General features: G+C 37.7%; 2 protein-coding genes across 3 annotated transcripts in view; both read left to right on the forward strand.

The window, feature by feature from the left end:
* The window catches only part of LPCAT2 (lysophosphatidylcholine acyltransferase 2), a 77136-nt gene that overhangs the window by 53544 nt on the left and 4873 nt on the right, over positions 1 to 18719 (forward strand). The window contains exons 12-13 of one of the 2 annotated variants that reach the window (XM_010374983.2): positions 12618 to 12716; positions 17407 to 17542. In XM_010374983.2, coding sequence (XP_010373285.1) covers positions 12618 to 12716; positions 17407 to 17542 — 235 coding nt within the window. The remainder of the gene's footprint in view (positions 1 to 12617; positions 12717 to 17406; positions 17543 to 18719) is intronic. The other variant, XM_030924472.1, reaches the window with a different exon arrangement.
* CAPNS2 (calpain small subunit 2) lies at positions 3460 to 5313 on the forward strand. The gene has a single exon (XM_010374982.2). The coding sequence runs from the start codon at positions 4389 to 4391 to the stop codon at positions 5133 to 5135; it is 747 nt and encodes a 248-aa protein (XP_010373284.2). The 5' UTR covers positions 3460 to 4388; the 3' UTR covers positions 5136 to 5313.

Raw genomic sequence — 18719 nt, forward strand, 5'->3', positions numbered from 1 at the left:
CTGTAACTAGTATTAAAGGTAGGATTTCTCAAAGTATTATCTGAGCTACCTGTTACAGACTGACTTCTGAAGATGCTTATTAAAAATATAAAATCAAATCTCAAAAATACAATGTTGAGGGGGGGAGGGGTGGAAAGCCAGACACATAAAACCTGAAATGAAAGAGAAGACATTGCTACCAATTTTACAGAAATAAAAAGGATGGTGAGGGAGTACTATGAACAACTGTATGCAACAGATTGCATAAGCTAGATGAAATTGTCAAATTCCTACACAACCTACCAAGACTGAATCATGAAGAAGTAAAATATATGAATAGACCTATAATTAGCAAAGATATTGAATCAGTAACCAAAAACCTCCCAACAAAGAAAAGCCCAGGACCAGTTGGCTTCACTGGAAAATTCCACCAAACATTGAAAGAAGAACTAACACCAGTTCTTTTCAAACTCTTCCAAATAATTAAAGAAGAGGGAATACTTTCTGATTCATTCCATGAGGCCAAAGTCAGATAAAAACACTAGGAGAGAAGAAAACCACAGAACAATATGCTGTATGAACATGGATGCAAAAGTCAACAAAATATTGTCTAACAGAATTCAACAGCACATTAAACAGAATTCAACAGCCAAAGTCAGATAAAAACACTAGGAGACAAGAAAACCACAGAACAATATGCCGTATGAACATGGATGCAAAAGTCAACAAAATACTAGCAAACAGAATTCAATAGCACATTAAAAATATTATATACCATGATAAAGTGGGATTTATTCCTGGAATGCAAGATAGTTCAGTATATGAAAATCAATTAATGTAACACAGCATATTCTCAGAATGAAGGGGAAAAATCACATGATCATCTCAACGGATGCAGAAAATGCATTTGACAATATTCAGTACTCTTCCCTGATAAAATCACACAACAAACTAGAAGGAAAATGCCCCAACATAATAAACACCATATATGAAAAGTTGATAGCTAACATTATGTGCAGTGATGAAAGACTGAAAGCTTTTCCTCTAAGATCAGGAATATGACTAGGATGCCACTCTCATGTTTCTACCAACATGGTATTGGAAATCATCACCAGAACAGTTAGGCAAGAAAAAGAAGTAAGAGGCTTATCAATTAGAAAGGAAGAAGTAAAATTATCTCTGTTAACAAATGATATGATCTTATTTGTAGAAAACCCTAAAGATCCCCCCTCATACATACAAAAAACAGAACTAATTAAGGGACTTAGCAATGTTACAGGATATGAAGTCAACACACAAAAATCAGTTGCATTTTATACACCAACAATGAACAATTCTGAAAAGGAAACTAAGAAAACAATTCCATTACAATGGCATAGAAGAAAATTAAAATACTTCGAATAGACTTCAAGAAGGAAGCTAAAGACTTGTGCACTGAAAACTACAAAGCACTACTAAAAGAAATTGAAGAAGAGACAAATAAATGGAAAGATATTCCATATTTATGGATTAGAAGACAATATTAAGAGTCAGTACTTCCCACAGTGATCTACAGATTTAAAGCAATCCTTTTCAAAGTCCCAATGTTTCTTTCCAAAAATAGAAGAATCAATCCTAAAATTCATAGGGAATTTCAAGGGACCCTGAATAGCCAAAACAATCTTGAAAAAGAATAACGAAGTTGAAAGCCTGACATTTCTTCATTTCAAACCTTACTTCAAACCTACAGTGATCAAAACAGTGTAGCACTGGTTTCAAGAAAGACATATAAGCCAATGGAATAGAATAGAGAACCCAGAAATAAACCCTTGTGTATATGGTCATATGATTTTCAGCAAGAATGCCAAAACCATTCAGTGGGGAAAGGACAGTCTTTTCAACAAATTGTGCTGGGAAAATTATATATCCACATGCAAAAGAATGAAGTTACCTTACACATATGCAAAAGTTAACTCAAAATGGATCAAAGATCTAAGCATAAGAGTTGAAACTATAAAACTCTTCAGTGAAAACAGAGGAAAAACTTCAAGACATTGGATTTCTCAATGATTTCTTGAATATTACACCAAAAGCACAGGCAGCCAAAGAAAAATAGATAAATATGACCACATACAAATTTTAAACTTTTATGCTTCAAAGGACACTAACAACAGAGTGGAAAGGTAACCTGCAGAATGAAAGAATGAAAGAAAATATTTACAAATTGTATATCTGATAAGGGATTAATATCTAGAATATTTAAAGAACTCCTGCAACTCAACAACAAGAAACCCAACAAATAACCATATTTTAAAATGGCCAAGGCCAGGCGCGGTGGCTCAAGCCTGTAATCCCAGCACTTTGGGAGGCCGAGACGGGCGGATCACGAGGTCAGGAGTTCGAGACCATCCTGGCTAACATGGTGAAACCCTGTCTCTACTAAAAAATACAAAAAAAGCTAGCTGGGTGAGGTGGCTGGCGCCTGTAGTCCCAGGTACTTGGGAGGCTGAGGCAGGAGAATGGCGTAAACCCGGGAGGCGGAGCTTGCAGTGAGCTGAGATCCGGCCACTGCACTCCAGCCCGGGCGACAGAGCGAGACTCCGTCTCAAAAAAAATAATAAAATAAAATAAAAAATAAAAATAAAATGGCCAAAAGATTTAAATAGACATTTTTCCAAAGATCTTCTTTGGCCAGTAAGTATTAATACATTAAAAGATGTTTAACATCATTAATCATTAGGGTAATGCAAATCAAAACTACAATGATATACCACTTTACACCCATTAGGATGGCCATTATTAGAAAACAAAATAAAACAAAAGAGAAAATAACAAGTGTTGGCAAGGATATGGAGTAATTGGAACTCTTGTGTGTTGCTGGTGGGGATGTAAGTGGTATGGTCAATATGGAAAAGCATATGGTAGTTCCTTAAAAAGATAAAAATAGAAGCATCATATGATTCAGCAATTCCACTTCTTGGTATATACCCAAAAGAATTGAAAACAAAGACTCAAACAAATATTTGTATACCCATGTTCATAGCAACATTATTCCCAATAGCCAAAAGGGCAACCTAAGTATTCACCAATGGGATAATGGAAAAACAAAATGAGTATATTAATGCAATATAATATTGTTCATCATTAGAAAGGAAGGGAATTCTGACACATGCTACAACATGGATGAATCTTGAAGAAATTATGCTGATTGAAATAAGCAAGTCACAAAAGAACAAATACTGTACGATTCTACTTATATAAGGCATGCAGAGTAGTCAAATCATAGAGATAGAAAGTAGAGTGATGGTTACCGGGGTGGGGGAAGGGGAGAATGGGAGTTATTCTTTAATGGGTACAGTTTCAGTTTTGCCAGATGAAAAAAGTTGTGAAGATAGTTGGTGGTGATGGTTTCACAATGCAAATATACTTAATGCCACTGAACTCTATACTTAAAAATGGTTAAAATAGTATATTTTATGGTATGCATATTTTATCACAATTTTAAAATATTTAAAATTTTTATAATGAAAAAGGAATACATGAAAGAGTCTGTACTTTCTGATTTAATTTATTTAAGGTGCAGAAATAAATCTATAGTGTTAGATGTCAGGACAATGGTTATCCTTGGAAGGAAGTAACTGGAGAGAAGTATGAAGAGGTCTCTGGGGTGCTGGTGATGTTCTATTTCTTGATGTGGATGCTATAACATGGATGTGTTCAGTCTGTGAAATTCTTTGAGCTATCCATTTGTGATTTATATGATACATTTTTTACATGAATATTACACTTCAAAAAAGATTTTAGCAATGTCGATCACAGACCCCACAGCAGACCTATGGAATCAGAATATCTGGGAGTGGGAACTCAGGACCTTGCATTTTAAAAATCTCCCTTCTAAGTTTTTCTTAGGACTACTTGATTTTGAGAATCTTTGCTAAAGTAAGAGGATTAGATAAATATTCTTCCAATGCCCAAGATTTCTTCAGTTCTATCCTAACAATAAATATTTCTTAGAAAAGAAATTTTTGATTTCTTTGCATCATTTACCTTCTTCCTGTTAGGAAAATGCACATCATGTTTTAGGTGCTGAGACACAGGACTAAGAAATCGATGACATAAAAATGCAGAGTTTAATATTTTTTCGTTAAAACTATTATCCTAAGGTGTCATACATACTATAATTTATGAATATCTGGAAGAGTGAAAACAATTTTATTGAGGCCTTGTAAAATATGGCAGGTGCTAGGACCTCATGGAACTCAGGTATCTTCAGGAGGATGTGAAACATCACATCATGGGGCGTGGTGCAGTGTGAGCAGATAAAGAAAAGCCAGTTCTTCCACATGTAAACACTTGAACTCCATTTCATCTTTTTTCATACCATTCCCAAGATTGCAGCAGCTTTCACATTTGCTTATTAAACCGAAAGCATGTTTCTTGCAAAGGCTCTGTTGGAAGGAGCAGATCGAGGTCTTGGAGAAGCTCTTGGAGGCCTCTTTGGAGGAGGTGGTCAGAGAAGAGAAGGAGGAGGAAGAAATATTGGAGGGATAGTTGGAGGAATTGTGAATTTTATCAGTGAGGCTGCAGCGGCTCAGTATACTCCAGAACCGCCTCCCATTCAACAGCATTTCACCAATGTGGAGACCTCAGAAAGTGAGGAAGTTAGGCGATTTCGGCAACAATTTACACAGCTGGCTGGACCAGATATGGAGGTGGGTGCCACTGACCTGATGAATATTCTCAACAAAGTCCTTTCTAAGCACAAGGATCTGAAGACTGACGGTTTTAGTCTTGACACCTGCCGGAGCATTGTATCTGTCATGGACAGTGACACGACTGGGAAGCTGGGCTTTGAAGAATTTAAGTATCTATGGAACAACATCAAGAAATGGCAGTGTATTTATAAGCAGTATGACAGGGACCATTCTGGGTCTCTGGGAAGTTCTCAGCTGCGGGGAGCTCTGCAGGCCGCAGGCTTCCAGCTAAATGAACAACTTTACCAAATGATTGTCCGCCGGTATGCTAATGAAGATGGAGATATGGATTTTAACAATTTCATCAGCTGCTTGGTCCGCCTGGATGCCATGTTTCGTGCCTTCAAGTCTCTGGATAGAGATAGAGATGGCCTGATTCAAGTGTCTATCAAAGAATGGCTGCAGTTGACCATGTATTCCTGAAGTGGGCACTGAGAAGTCAAGACCCTCCCTGGAGGACAGGACTGAAAACCTTGCCATGCTGTACGCAGTTGCTGATACCCTGTGCAACAGCTGTCATTTCCTGGCGAGCTCTTTCACAACCCTACGTATTTCTGATTGTATGCTGCCTATTACTGCTGAATTAAAACAGATATTTCATGAAAAATGTTCTGAGTGGTTTGTATATCAGCTTTTTGAGATTTGGATTTATATGGACTTACATATATATGATGGGGAGGTTGTGGGGTAGAGTTCTAACGGAGTCGATTTTAAAAGGTGTTGCTTATTTGGTGAATAAATTCCAAGGAGTAGGAACTTTATTATTGTTGTTATTGTTGTTAAGAATGAATTTTTTAAATCGTAGAATAAATCAAGAAAGCCCTCAGGAGATACATTTTCCATTTTAAGAAGTTGGGGAGAGAGGTTCAAAATCTGTTTTTCTTGTAATTTTACACCTGGTCTTTCCATTATATAAAAAAATGAAAAGTGCTTTTTAGGAAACTTATTTAACTGTAAAGAAACAGGTTCAGACAATGAAATTAAGCAGTTTTATATAAGGGTAGCATTTTTTTTAAAAATGATGGAGCTACTATCTAAAATTCTAAAGTTCTTTAATTCTGTTTCTTTAGTAAAAAAAAAGCACATAGCAATTTTGTTTTGCTTTGATACATTTGTAAAGAGAGTCAAAGACATTGGGGAATAAAACAGTATACTCATAGTTCAAAAATGTCTCTAGCTGCCTTAATGAATCAAAATGTTCACTCTTACACGTACTTCATACAAAATCAGGCATGCCCTGCTGACGTTAGCCAGCTCTTGTCGTGTCTTGTCCCGCCTTAGAGCAAGGAAAATTCTTTCGTTCATCTTTGGAAACTACAGGCAGGAAACAAGCAGCAAACAAAGAAGAAAAAAGAAAAACACACGAACAGTAATCAGTTAAATGGAATGTAAACCAATATAGAGAACAAATATTACTGACTATTGCAATTGTTCTCAGCCCTGGCTGCAATTTGGAATCCCTGGGAGAGCTCTTCAGGAATACTAATACTTGAGTCTCCAAATATGTTAAATAAGACTTTTTAGAGGTGGGGCTCAGAGGTGAATATTTTTAAAGCTCCCCAAGTGATTCTGATGATCAGCCAAGGTTGACAGCCTCGATTGCTTTAAAGTAGGGCCACCTCACAGTATTTTTCAAGCCTGTCTCAGCCAAAACTAAGGCCAAACAGGAGAGTCAGTGTTGCTAGCATTCAGGAGAAGGAAGATAGAAATACCAAGAAATTGCCACCCAAAAGCTGGCGTAGTTGTGCCTTTCTTGTATACAGACCTTGGTTTGGCTTTATAATTTTGATAACAGGCTATGATCGCAGAGCAAACAGAATCCAGAATCCCGGTGCCAGTAGACACAGCTAGAGAGGCTGCATTTGTAAGTGCTCAGTTCCTCTGTCTGCTATTTAATTCATCTCCACCCATTCTGCTTCTCTGATTTTTAATGCATTGTCTCTATCCCAGGCTACTTTTGGAGGGTCATCCTGAGTTTGCAGATAAATTCTTCCTTCCTCTTTGGACTCATTTAGAAGAAAGTTGTAACTATGGAAATGATGTAACTAGCCTGTTAACATCCTCAACTTCCTGTTAAAAATCCCTAGTGAAATGTGGAGAGGTTGGCTTTTGGCCTTTGTGTTCACCATCATCGCCATCATATAATATTTATGAAACACCACACACATATAATTCTGAATGGAGCCAAGCACAGAGATCACATCCACTTTCCTCAAGGGACTTGTAATTTAACCTTGGTCTGGTATTCTACTTAGACCAGGTGTGGTTACACAAGAAGGAGGCTGCTGCCAGCAACCACACATTAATATCAATCTCTCTATTTTAGAATAAGTCCAGGAATATGTTAGGCATGGATGTAGTAAAGTAGCCAAGAAAGGGGAAAGCTGCCAGACATCCTTTAAGGTCTCAGAATATTAGGTTTATAATTTAACCTTTCCACAGGATGGTTGTGGAAAGAACAATGTAACCACATTTTTGTTCCTCACTTTATTGTAAATGTTTCATAAAAGTTAAAACAATCATCTCACACTAGGAGTGGTTTTATTGCCCTTGCTCCTTAAGTTAAAGGATTACCTACTTTTACGATTCTTTTCTAGCATGCTCACGGAAAAACATCCCGAAATTACCTAAGTTTCTCTCCTGTTCTCTTCTGAATTTGTGTAAGTAACCTCAGACATCAGAGTGGATACTAGAAACTAAAAAATCTGAACTTTTTCCAAGTAACCAAATATGTAGCATTGTGCAGAACCAATAGCCCAGCAAGTGATTGAATTTCTTAGTTTTCATTCAATATTTGTAAGGCACATTTTTAATGTTAGAGGCAATACTTGACACCTTTTTAAAAATTTGCCTGTTCTGTAGGCAAGACTATTTATAGCCTAAGATTTATATAAGATAATTCATATAACTCCATGCCATTATTTTCAGATTTCTAACATTAAGTAATTTAATCAGTGTAAATTAAAAATCATACTCAGTGATAAAAATATGTGAAATTATACATCTACATTTTTAAATTTCAAAATATCCCATGTGATTTTGAAGAGTAACTTTATCTTGATATAATCCACTAAATTTTATAACCTATAAAAAAGGAAAAGAACCATGTGCTCTGTAACTATGAACAGCAAACTTCCAAAAACATTCAAAATGTGTATGTGATCTTAAAGGTCACTTTAAAAACATTTTTAGGTAGTGGTGCATGTGTTGTTAAAAGTTGGTTTATCTAGCTACCCCAGTCAGAAATCTTATCAGTACTGGCTAGACATGGTAGCTCAAGCCTGTAATCTTAGCACATTGGGAGACTGAGGCAGGCTGATCGCTTTGAGCCCAGGAGTTCAAGACTAGCCTGGGCAACATGACAAAACTCTGTTTCTACAAAAAAATTTAAAAATCCCCACAACTAGCCAAGCAAGTTGGCGCACGCCTGTAGTCCCTGCTACTCAGGAGGCTGAGGCGGAGGATCGCTTGAGCCCGGGGGGGTCCAGGCTTGAGTGACATGGGGAGACCCTGTCTTGAAAAAACAATTATTAAAAAAAATCTTATCAGTAGTGTTACACAACTACACATTTAGTGGTGACTTAAAAAATATTTGTGGAGGCACTTACGACGTATGGATATTTAATGTGCCTACTGATCTTGAAGAACCTTCTGAATTGCTTTTTAAAAATATTTAAGTATATTAAAACAATTTTATTCCTAGAAAATTGATACAATTTATATGGTTAGAAATATGCTTTTAATCAAATATTCAGTTAAATAGAATACTTCTTCCTATACTCTTCTGCATAACTGAGAATTTACTGTATTTTAATACTAATACTCTTTTGGATTTATAGAGTATCTTTCAAGATGTGAAGACTTTTTTTCTGTTGGTTGCTGCCAAGTAAATTCTGTTTTATGTAAACATTTTAAAATTATTTTGACGGCATTGATTATCTCTCATTTACAGGGATGATATATATCAGTTATAACACAACAAAGAAAAATAGTCCCTCTTCTTGGGAATTTATCATTGCAAAATGTATTCAAAACCATATCCTTACATTTTGCTGAACATAAAAAGTTATAGAGTATCTAATTCCACATGAATAAAGATGTTGAATAAATTCAATGGTGAAACAACTGGAAGGAACTGATACCTGAGAATCAGACACATGAGAATCACCACTTATTTTTTCAAGAGTTTTAAGTGGACAATATTTGAACAAGTAGCCTAGAGCTTCCTGCTGGCCCTGAAAGCTGGTGTTGTGTGACTGAGCAGATGAAAGGTGCTGGGGGGCCATGAGCTCACAGTGACCTCCCCTCACACACACTTCCATGCTTTTCTGATCCTGCTGACTTCCAGGAAAGGGATGGGGCCCATTCTCTGGAGTTTCCATGAGACCATTATCTTTTCTATTTGTGCTTACCCAATGCAAGTCCTTAGTTCCAACTCTGGACTTCTCTGGGCTCCAGATTAGGAAAGGGTATGGAGGGATTATGGCCTCCCTCCAAAGAGCTAGTCTCCTTTGAAATGTGGCCCTGAAATATTTTCAAGTCTAGAATATTTTTTTTTTTTTGAGACGGAGTCTTGCTGTGCTGCCCAGGCTGGAGTGCAGTGGCCGGATCTCAGCTCACTGCAAGCTCCGCCTCCCGGGTTTACGCCATTCTCCTGCCTCAGCCTCCCGAGTAGCTGGGACTACAGGCGCCCGCCTCGTTGCCCGGCTAGTTTTTTTTTTTTTTTTTTTTTTTTTAGTAGAGACGGGGTTTCACCGTGTTAGCCAGGATGGTCTCGATCTCCTGACCTCGTGATCCGCCCGTCTCAGCCTCCCAAAGTGCTGGGATTACAGGCTTGAGCCACCGCGCCCGGCCTCTAGATTTTTTTTTATTAAGTTTATAATTCTTCCCGGGGACCTCAGTAGGTTTTTAAAGAAAAGAACCAAAGATTGTGGAATAATTCTTATCATGATACTGATTCAACATTTAAGAATTAAAAATAGTATATTTTGCTGTATAATTTTTATTTGTTTTGGGGTACATTTTATCAAGCCATTTGCTGTAGTAAGCAGCCAGATTAACTAAATTTTAATTGCAGCTATGGCAGTAGTTAGTTTTGTGACCTCAAGAGAAAGTTTTGTCTCATTTTTTTCATTGGTAAAAATGAAGAAGTTGAATGGATGATTTATAAGATTCCTTCCAGTTCTAAATTTTGTTATTCTGAATTTGGAATCTTAACAGTGTATTGATTTACTAATCCAATAATATAATCTCTCAGAATAATTTCCATGCTGCTTTTTCCTTCACATTACTAGGATGAAAACATTCATATACCTTCTCTTGTGATCATCAAGATTCTGCTTTAACATTCTTTGTCATTCAGAACCACTCATATGTTAATGAAATTAGAGGTCCAGAATATTACCTTGTTCTGTGACTAGTGGTAATGTTAAGAGTTTGTCACATTGCTATTTCTCCATCTGCAAAATGACTTAATGATGCTTGACCTGTGTAACACATAGGGTTTGATAGTATAGATAAAAACGGAATGTCTCACAATAAAGATACAACATAAATTCAAAGGAGTATTTCCAATTATTCAGACAATCTGTGATAGTAACTTCAGTGTCCATAAATCATTCTTGGATCTGTTCTTAAGAACTTCTATTTAAGACTTCTATGTTGCTTAGTGGAAAAAGTTAATTGCAGAAGAAATGTATCTATGTTGAGCAATATAGCCATGTTTCAAGAAGCTCCTCAGCCTCTAAGGCTCAGTAAAAACAGCCCTCCACAGTGCATAAGAAAATTAAATGGTGGTGGCAAAGATGGAAAAGATTTCCTTTAATACTCTGCCTTCTCTGAAACTTCTGGAGTGATGAAAATGTAGATACTGACTGTGGTGCTGGTGACCATAGTGTATACATTTGTCAAAACACATCAAACTAAGCTGGGTGTGGTGGCACACGCCTGTAGTTACAGCTCCTCTGGAGGATGACGTGGAAGGATCTCTTGAGACAAGGAGTTCGAGCCTGTGATCGTGCCTATGGATAGCCACTGCACTCCAGCCTGGGCAAGAGAGTAAGAGCATATCTTTAAAAAAACCAAAAACCAAAAAACACATCAAACTCTACATTTAAAATGGATGCATTCTGTTGAATGTAAATGTAATCAACACAAATAAAGCTGATTAAAGAAAAGGAAAAACAAAAAACAAACAAACAGAAAACACAGCTCTCTGACAAACTGGTAATCAGACAAAAGGAAGTCAGAGGACCTGAATGTTTGTTTCAGGAATAAACCTTGTTCCTTTAGGGAAATCTCGAAACCTCTTTTTCTACCTTCTCTGGTGGGGAAGTGAGATTAAATTATTGCTCCTTTTAGTTTCCGCCCTGCAGTAAGATAAAGTAATATGGTGAAAATGATTCTTAACTTTTTAAGTTTGGGTTGCTTTGAGAAGCTGATAAAAGCTACATTTTTCTCTAGAAAGATGTCATAAAAATTGCATACCATTTCAGGGGCTTCACAGCCCTCCCTTCCCCAAATTCATCCATGAAACTCCAGCAAAGAATTCTTGGCTTAGTGTTTTGAAGTGAAAGTCCTATGAACCTAGAGTAGTAGGTAAGGGTAGATGAGAAAAAGTTTGTTCTTGGTTTTTTTTGTTTTTTTTTTTTTCCTTAGCCCCTTCTCTGTGCTGCAGAATGAGAATACACTGTTACACAAAGAAAACAGCCCTTGCTTTTAAGAAACTTTTGATTGAAGTATAGATACTTCATCACAGACGATTGTCATACTCTTGTTGTGTCAAATATTATTATTAGTCTATCAAATTAAGTACTGCCCTAGCTTTGTTGTTACTAGCTCATAGTTCATCTGGGAATGTATCACTTGAAAATTTAGCTGCCAAAATGATTCTAACACCTGGTATTATAATCAAGTACTTACAGTTCTCTTTCTTTCTCCCTCCTCCTACACTCCCTCCACCTCTCTATCTTTTTCTAACACTTCCGTCTCATTTGTCTGTTCTCCTCTTCTCTGTCTTTCTTTTTTAGTTCTCTGTCTGGTCTCTCTTCCTTCAGTCCTCCCTATTGTCTGCCTTATCTCTCTCTGTGTCTCTCTGTCTCTCTCTGTCTCTCTCTCTCTTCCTTTTCTCCTAAGCTTTCTTCTCTCCATTTTCATCTTCTTAGTGCTCCTGTCTAGGTAAACAGTTAATATACAGGGAAAACTCTGTATTTAATCAGCCCGAATTACAATGATCAATTTCTTCATTTATATTGCCATCAGAAAATGCCTCCTAAGGTGCATTATACTAGTTATGCTTTATTTTCATTGGCTTAGAAGTGCAAGATCTTCTGGGGTGATTGATGTCCCCAAAGGGCTATTAAAGTTGCCCAAGTTTGCTTCAGTTGCTCCTGGTTTACTTCAGATTAAGCCTGTAAGAAAGAAAAAAATGTAGCTGTGATTATTGCCCTTTTTCTTTTCTTTCCATTTTCCACATGTGGAAATTGCTTAGTAACCCTTTAGGATCCTTAATGACCCTTTGATGTTGGTCTTTATGGCAGGACCACCAGTAATTGTGGAATGAACACTTCACTTCCACAAAGGATGAAACTCACAGGTCCTGCCTCCCAGAGGGGCTCCAGTCATGGCAAAGCTGAGCTCAAGAACCCACACTGGGTGCCAATGAGCCATGATAAATGGCCCCAGTCATAAATAGTTTATATTTATTGCTAAACAGAAAATATATTTTTCTTCCTTCTTGGGAATAGTTGGGCTACTTGCTTGCTGTTCCTTCTCAGTGAGACTTTTCTCCAAATAGGAACAGTGAATGATGATGTTGAGCTATAAGACATACCTGAATTTCACCTTGTAGTAGGATTAATAGTAATTCCACTAGTGGCCCCCCTGATTTCTCCCATCCTTTCACAGAACCATGACGGCAGCATCGACTTCCGAGAGTATGTGATTGGCCTGGCTGTCTTGTGCAACCCTGCCAACACGGAGGAGATCATCCAGGTGGCATTTAAGGTAATGTCAGCCCCATTGAAAGCATCTTGGTCTGCCTTGTAAACAAGTGTTGACTCTAAGTGTATTATTTGGAAATCAGTGAATCTATTACAGATTTTATAGATCTGCTGTGACATGTACAGGACAATAATGTGATTAAGTCAGTTGCTACTGAGAATAAAGAAAACACAAGCATTTGTTCAAGCAAAAAGTCTCTAGAAGTAGCCTAATTAACAGCATCAAGATTGAAGAGCAGGAGATTTCATAAGCTAACTTAAAAAATTATTTCTTTTCAGCTTCCCCATTTTGAAGCTCCAAAGGGGAAATTTATAAATAAACACCACCTGTCACTAGTCATCCTAATTCACTCTGGAAAGTTCTGATCCATCCTTATTTTCTCATTCTGTATGTCAGTGATATTTTCAGTGGTACTTTTTTTAAAATGACATTTGTTTTGTCATTGTGGCATCAGGTGAACACCATCATAAATGTCCCAAGTTCCTACCCCTCATGTCTTCCTGTAGTATCACGTATATTTTCACAGCAATACAGGAATCTAAATTGGGAGCAGATGAATAAAATTCATATCCCTGGTTCCCACAGAGCTTGATGAAAGTTTGAATTTTGAGGACCATTTACTTACAAGTGCAAAAGAAGAGGGAAGAATACATTCCCAAAATGTGGGTTCTGTTCTGAGAGTAAAGGGGCTTCATCTAATCAGTATGTTTAAATATGATATGCCCTTTTAGTTCTAAGGTCATCTCTCAAGTAAAAGAGAAACTTCATTTATTATCTCCTTGTCTTGCTAAGCTGTGTATATTTGCCCTTGTTTTACAGCCACGTAGTTCCCTTGCTTTCGTCCAGCAGGAGAGCTGCAGACCTTCTCTGTTTCTGTTTTCTTTTTTTCTTTTTTTTTTTCTGAGACGGAGTCTCACTCTGTTGCCCAGGCTGGAGTGCAGTGGCACAATCTCGGCTCACTGCAAGCTCCACCTCCCAGGTTCACGCCATTTTCCTGGCTCAGCCTCCCGAGTAGCTGGGACTACAGGTGCCCACCACCACGCCTGACTAATTTTTTGTATTTTTCATAGAGACAGGGTTTCACCGTGTTAGCCAGGATGGTCTTGATCTCCTGACCTCATGATCCGCCCGCCTCGGTCTCCCAAAGTGCTGGGATTACAGGTGTGAGCCACCGCACCTAGCCTTCTGTTTCTGTTTTCTACTCATCTTTTCCTGACTTTCTTGGAGAAGAATGTCTCCCTGCAATTCCAAGAAGTCTTTTCCCCCTCTATCATCTAGAAAGACTTTCTTCTTCCAAGAGTTCATTTCTTATGTCTTAGAGGCCACTTGGGATAAGCCTTAGGAATTTTCATGTGCACTATCATTGATAGAAGAGCCCCTGAGTTTACTTTTTATTTCAGATTGGTTTAAACTGAGTTAACTGCTAGGCCTGTAAAGAACCTAAATGGTTGATGCTTAGCAGATGGTCATAAGGCAAGGGCCAGACTTTTTCCAAAGTTTAAATCCTTCAGCTTTTACAGACTTATTCATCATAAAACCTAAAATTACACACATAGCTAACTTATTCTGATCTAGATATTTCTGTTTCTGTTTGGGGATTGTATGTGTAATTGTAAGTTTAGTTGAGCAAATGGTCATTTTTGGCTTACCAATGAAAGACCTGATATAAAATTTGGCCCTTAATCACAGTAATTACGTTTTGAAAGAAGCTGTGAGATTTTTATCTAGCTTAGACCTTGGTTTGGGAAAAGGGAAGGGAAGAAAGGAAGGCTTAAAACTATAATTACCTTTTTTTTTTCAGTAAGGCAAGAATTATGCTTTATATTGGTTATTTTTTAACCCTCCTTTTAAATGTGTTTTATGTTTTGGAAGTGTTTTTGCATACTTTTTATTTAGTAGTATCCTTTTATATATAGGATTCTTTTACATACTTTTATTTGGATAGCACTTCACAGTTAATTTCCCATCTTTTATCTTATTTCACTTTCACAGTGACGCTTAGAGTTAGAATAGTAGTCAGGATTCTTCATTTGCAAGCAGTAAGATAGACTGGCTGACTAACGCCAAAGTGGAATTATTTGTAAGGCCAGGGAGTAGACTCAAGGGAAAACTCACAGCCAGGCAGATTCAGAGGTCCTGGCTGCAGGAAGAGCCTTACACCCTCCCTGGGCACTGCAGGTAAAATGAGCAAACTTCAACTCTGTTCATAGTACACATTTCAGGGAGGGTCCAGCTGGTCTTGGGCCATGTGCTTGATGGGAAAGACAGAATGTTTTCATTAAGATTCCACATTATTCTGTGCAATGGGAAGATATCAGTCCCTATTTCAAAGGAAACTGAGGTGTTAAACTTTCTACCAGAGTCCAGATCATGCATGTGGTTTACCTTAGATCTAGGAACTTTGTAGTGGGTAGTGACGAACAAGTGAGGGAAATTGAAGAGTTTAGTGAGGGGAGTTATGGCAAAGGACACATATAGAAGAAATAAGTCTTTAGTATGGACCATGTAAAAGGAACATACACAGAAGTGAGAGACACCAAAGCACCAAACCTGGCAAGAATTTAGACTGTTCAGATGAGTTGGTACAAACTGTTTAGAAATGGAAGGCCTCTGAAGAAAGCTTAGAGCTTGTGAGGAGGGAGCTATGACTGAGTCCCGGCAATTACTCTGTGAAGTCCAAGGCACATGAAGAGCCTGAGGTCTACAGTTTGTGAAAACAGATGCCGATTCACTTTTCATTTTTCAACTATTGTATCGCCTAACTAGGGACTGAGTGGTAAGAAATGGAATTGAGACCAGAGCTTTGTCTGCTAGGGCAACAAATCTCAATTTCAAGTTATATTTTTTTTATCCTCCTACCCTTTAGTGACCATTAAAACATGATTCAGTATTTGCTTATTCGTTTTTTCATGGTTATCACCCCTTATCTAATATCTGTTTTTCTCCGTTTTTGATCTTGTATTTGGTCAAAAGTAGAAATCTCAACCTCAGGAACTCTAGATATTATCTGCCTGGATTTGGATGCCCCCTGTACTACTTGCAAGTGGTGTGACCTTGGGAAAAGTTACCTAACTTCCTTGTGCCTCAGCTTTCCCATCTGTAAGATAGGACTGACAGTGCCACCTACCATAAGACTATTGTGAGGGTTGAGTGAGTTAATACATGTAAAGTGATTTGAACACTTTTGATCAGTGCTTATAAAAAGTAAGTACTCATATAATTAAAAATTCTTAAGACCCAGGAGAGGATTTTGAATATGGAATATTATCATCCATCAGTTATCCTTATTTTGCTGCATGACTTTCAGTCTACTCCACTCTACTGCCTTTTCCCCTTCTCCTAAAACATATTCAGTCTCTCCCTTCCTAAAATAACCTCTTTTGTGCTTGGGTACTACCCCGATTATCTCTTTCCCTTTGTTTCATAATTTCTTAAAATGAAGAATCCATACTTCTTGCCTCTGCTTTTCACTTCTATTCATCTCTTGATTCCCATTACCATCTGGCTTCCGGTCCCCTGAAATTGTTTACTAAAGTCATCAGGATCCTCTGATAATCAAATCCAACAAACGGTTTTGCTTCTTGCTTGGCCTTCCTATGGCATTTTGCTCTGTTGGCCCTTACCACTGTTAGCATCTCTTCCTCTTTCCTAAACACACCCCCTTAGCTTCTGAGATGCATGCTCTTATTTCCTGGTTCTCCTGTCTGGCTGCTGCTTTTAAGCCCTTTCTGTCAGTTCCTCTTCACTACTCATACCTCAACTGTTGCTGTTCCCAGGCCTTACTTTACTTTGTGCATTCTCTACAGATAAGCTCAAACATGCCCATAGTTTCCATTTTTACCCAAATTCATATCTCAAGACTCCTCAGTTTCCTAAACTGATATTCTGAATCTCTTATTTACTCCTAGCACCTCTGATTCAAATTTAACCTATCTAGGTCTAATTCTTGATCTCATTGGCACTTGTTCTGTTTTCCCACTTCGATTAATGTAATCAGCTTTCACCCAGTTGCCTAAGCTAGAAGATATCATTTTTACTTCTGTCCTTTCCATCACTCCAGACCCCTTATTGATATGCAAGTCTTGTCTTTGCTTTTTATGAATTCTATCCCTTCCTATCCTTCCTACATCTCAAACCCAGACTCTTAATTGGTTTTCATGCCTCTGGTTTTATCAACCTCTTGCTCCCAATTCATCCTCCATACTCTGCCTCAAAATTTTCTCAATTCTCATAGGATCACACCACCTCCACTCCCATTATAATCCTACAGGATTTCGTGAGGAATTATATACACACCATGATCTAATTCCTGTTTGTCTCTATCTCCTGACTGGAGCCCCAAGCAATCACTTGCCATTCCCTGTATATTCTGGGAACTTCTCTTAATGTTCTAAGACCCAACTCAAATGTCAACTCCTGTGAAGCCTTCTTGGACCTCTCTGGGTAGGATTCATTATGCTCCCCATGGAGCTCCCTGTTACGTACCATCGGTATAGCTCCTGTTTTAATCCTGTCTCTCTCAACCATCAAGCTACAGGTGTTGTGAGGGTAGCAGAGATGATACTTTCTTAATATACATATTTCTAGCCTGTGCCACAGTAGATGTTTGAATTATTAAAGACTTTATTTTCTAAGATTATTCCCTACCACTATGACCCTGAGTGAACTAATTCTTACATTTTATTTTCTTCAGCTCTTTGATGTTGATGAGGATGGCTACATAACAGAGGAAGAGTTCTCTACCATTCTACAGGCTTCCCTTGGAGTGCCTGACCTTGATGTTTCTGGTCTCTTCAAGGAAATAGCCAAAGGGGACTCAATTTCCTATGGTTAGTAGGCAATTTGGCCTCCTGACTTAGTTTACAAGGAGGGCATCCAGGCTATGGACTGATGCTCAAGAGTGCTGTTTCTCTTAACTAATTACATTAATAATAGACATAATAGTAATAATGATGACCACAGTAATAATAGTAGTAATGGCATAATAGTAATAGCTAATTATTGAGAACTGACATGCTAGGCACTCTTCTAAACATTATATATATTAACCCATTTAACCTTTATAGCAAGCCTATCTAATCGGTATTCTTAATTATTCTTATTTTACTAAGATACAAAGAATTTAAGTAACTTATCTAAGATAATTTAACTAAAGAACATCAGAACTACAATTCAAAAACCAAAACAGTTTGGCTTTGGAGCCTGCACTATTGACTCTACACTTTAGTGCTCTCTGCTGTCAGTGTGGCCAGGCAAAACTGAACAAGTAAACCAAATAGGTTGCAACTATAGTAAAGGAACATGGACTGAGGCACCAACAATAATAGTAGCTAAACCATTTATTGATGTTTACTATTAGTGACCTATGTAACTTTTCACATTCCTTGTCTCATGCCATCTTGCTAACAGCTCCTGTGAGTTAGGGTCTATCAGGGAGAAAGACCTTGTGGCAAAGTGGCAGGTCTATCCATCAGTAACTGTCTTTTCTCTTGATGGCTCAAGTCCACCCATCAAAACAAGTTGCACTGGGCTGAAGTTTCTCTATATTCACAGTGTAGTTGTTGAGAAACACACCTCAATGGAGAAGCCAAGATAATTGTTTCCCCATCTTGGGTTTGATGTGGTCATGGATGTCAAGCTGGCTTATCTTCCCCAGTCTTTCCCCTGAGGCTGGAGGGAGACTCCTCTTTAATTACTCTTTCCTTATGGTGTTCAAGAGTTTCAGCTTGTTAACTTTCATGGGATGGGAAAAGTAGATCACATACTTCTCTTACTTTTAATTACTGTCATTTAGGTAATTAAATGCCTAGAGCAGTTAATCTATTGAGTTCATTTGAAAAAATAGCATAAAATGGGAAGTATAAATACTGAAATGAAACTTATGAGTCATAAACTCATGTGTACTAATTCTTCCCTGGCTATTTTCTTTTCGTAAGTAAGACTATTACTCTAAACTACTAAATTTTGAAAAACTATTGGAATAACTACTTCAATGGAAGCTAATAC

This window comes from Rhinopithecus roxellana, chromosome 20 (genome assembly GCF_007565055.1).
Source record: "Rhinopithecus roxellana isolate Shanxi Qingling chromosome 20, ASM756505v1, whole genome shotgun sequence".
NCBI classification, from domain to species: Eukaryota; Metazoa; Chordata; class Mammalia; order Primates; family Cercopithecidae; genus Rhinopithecus; species Rhinopithecus roxellana.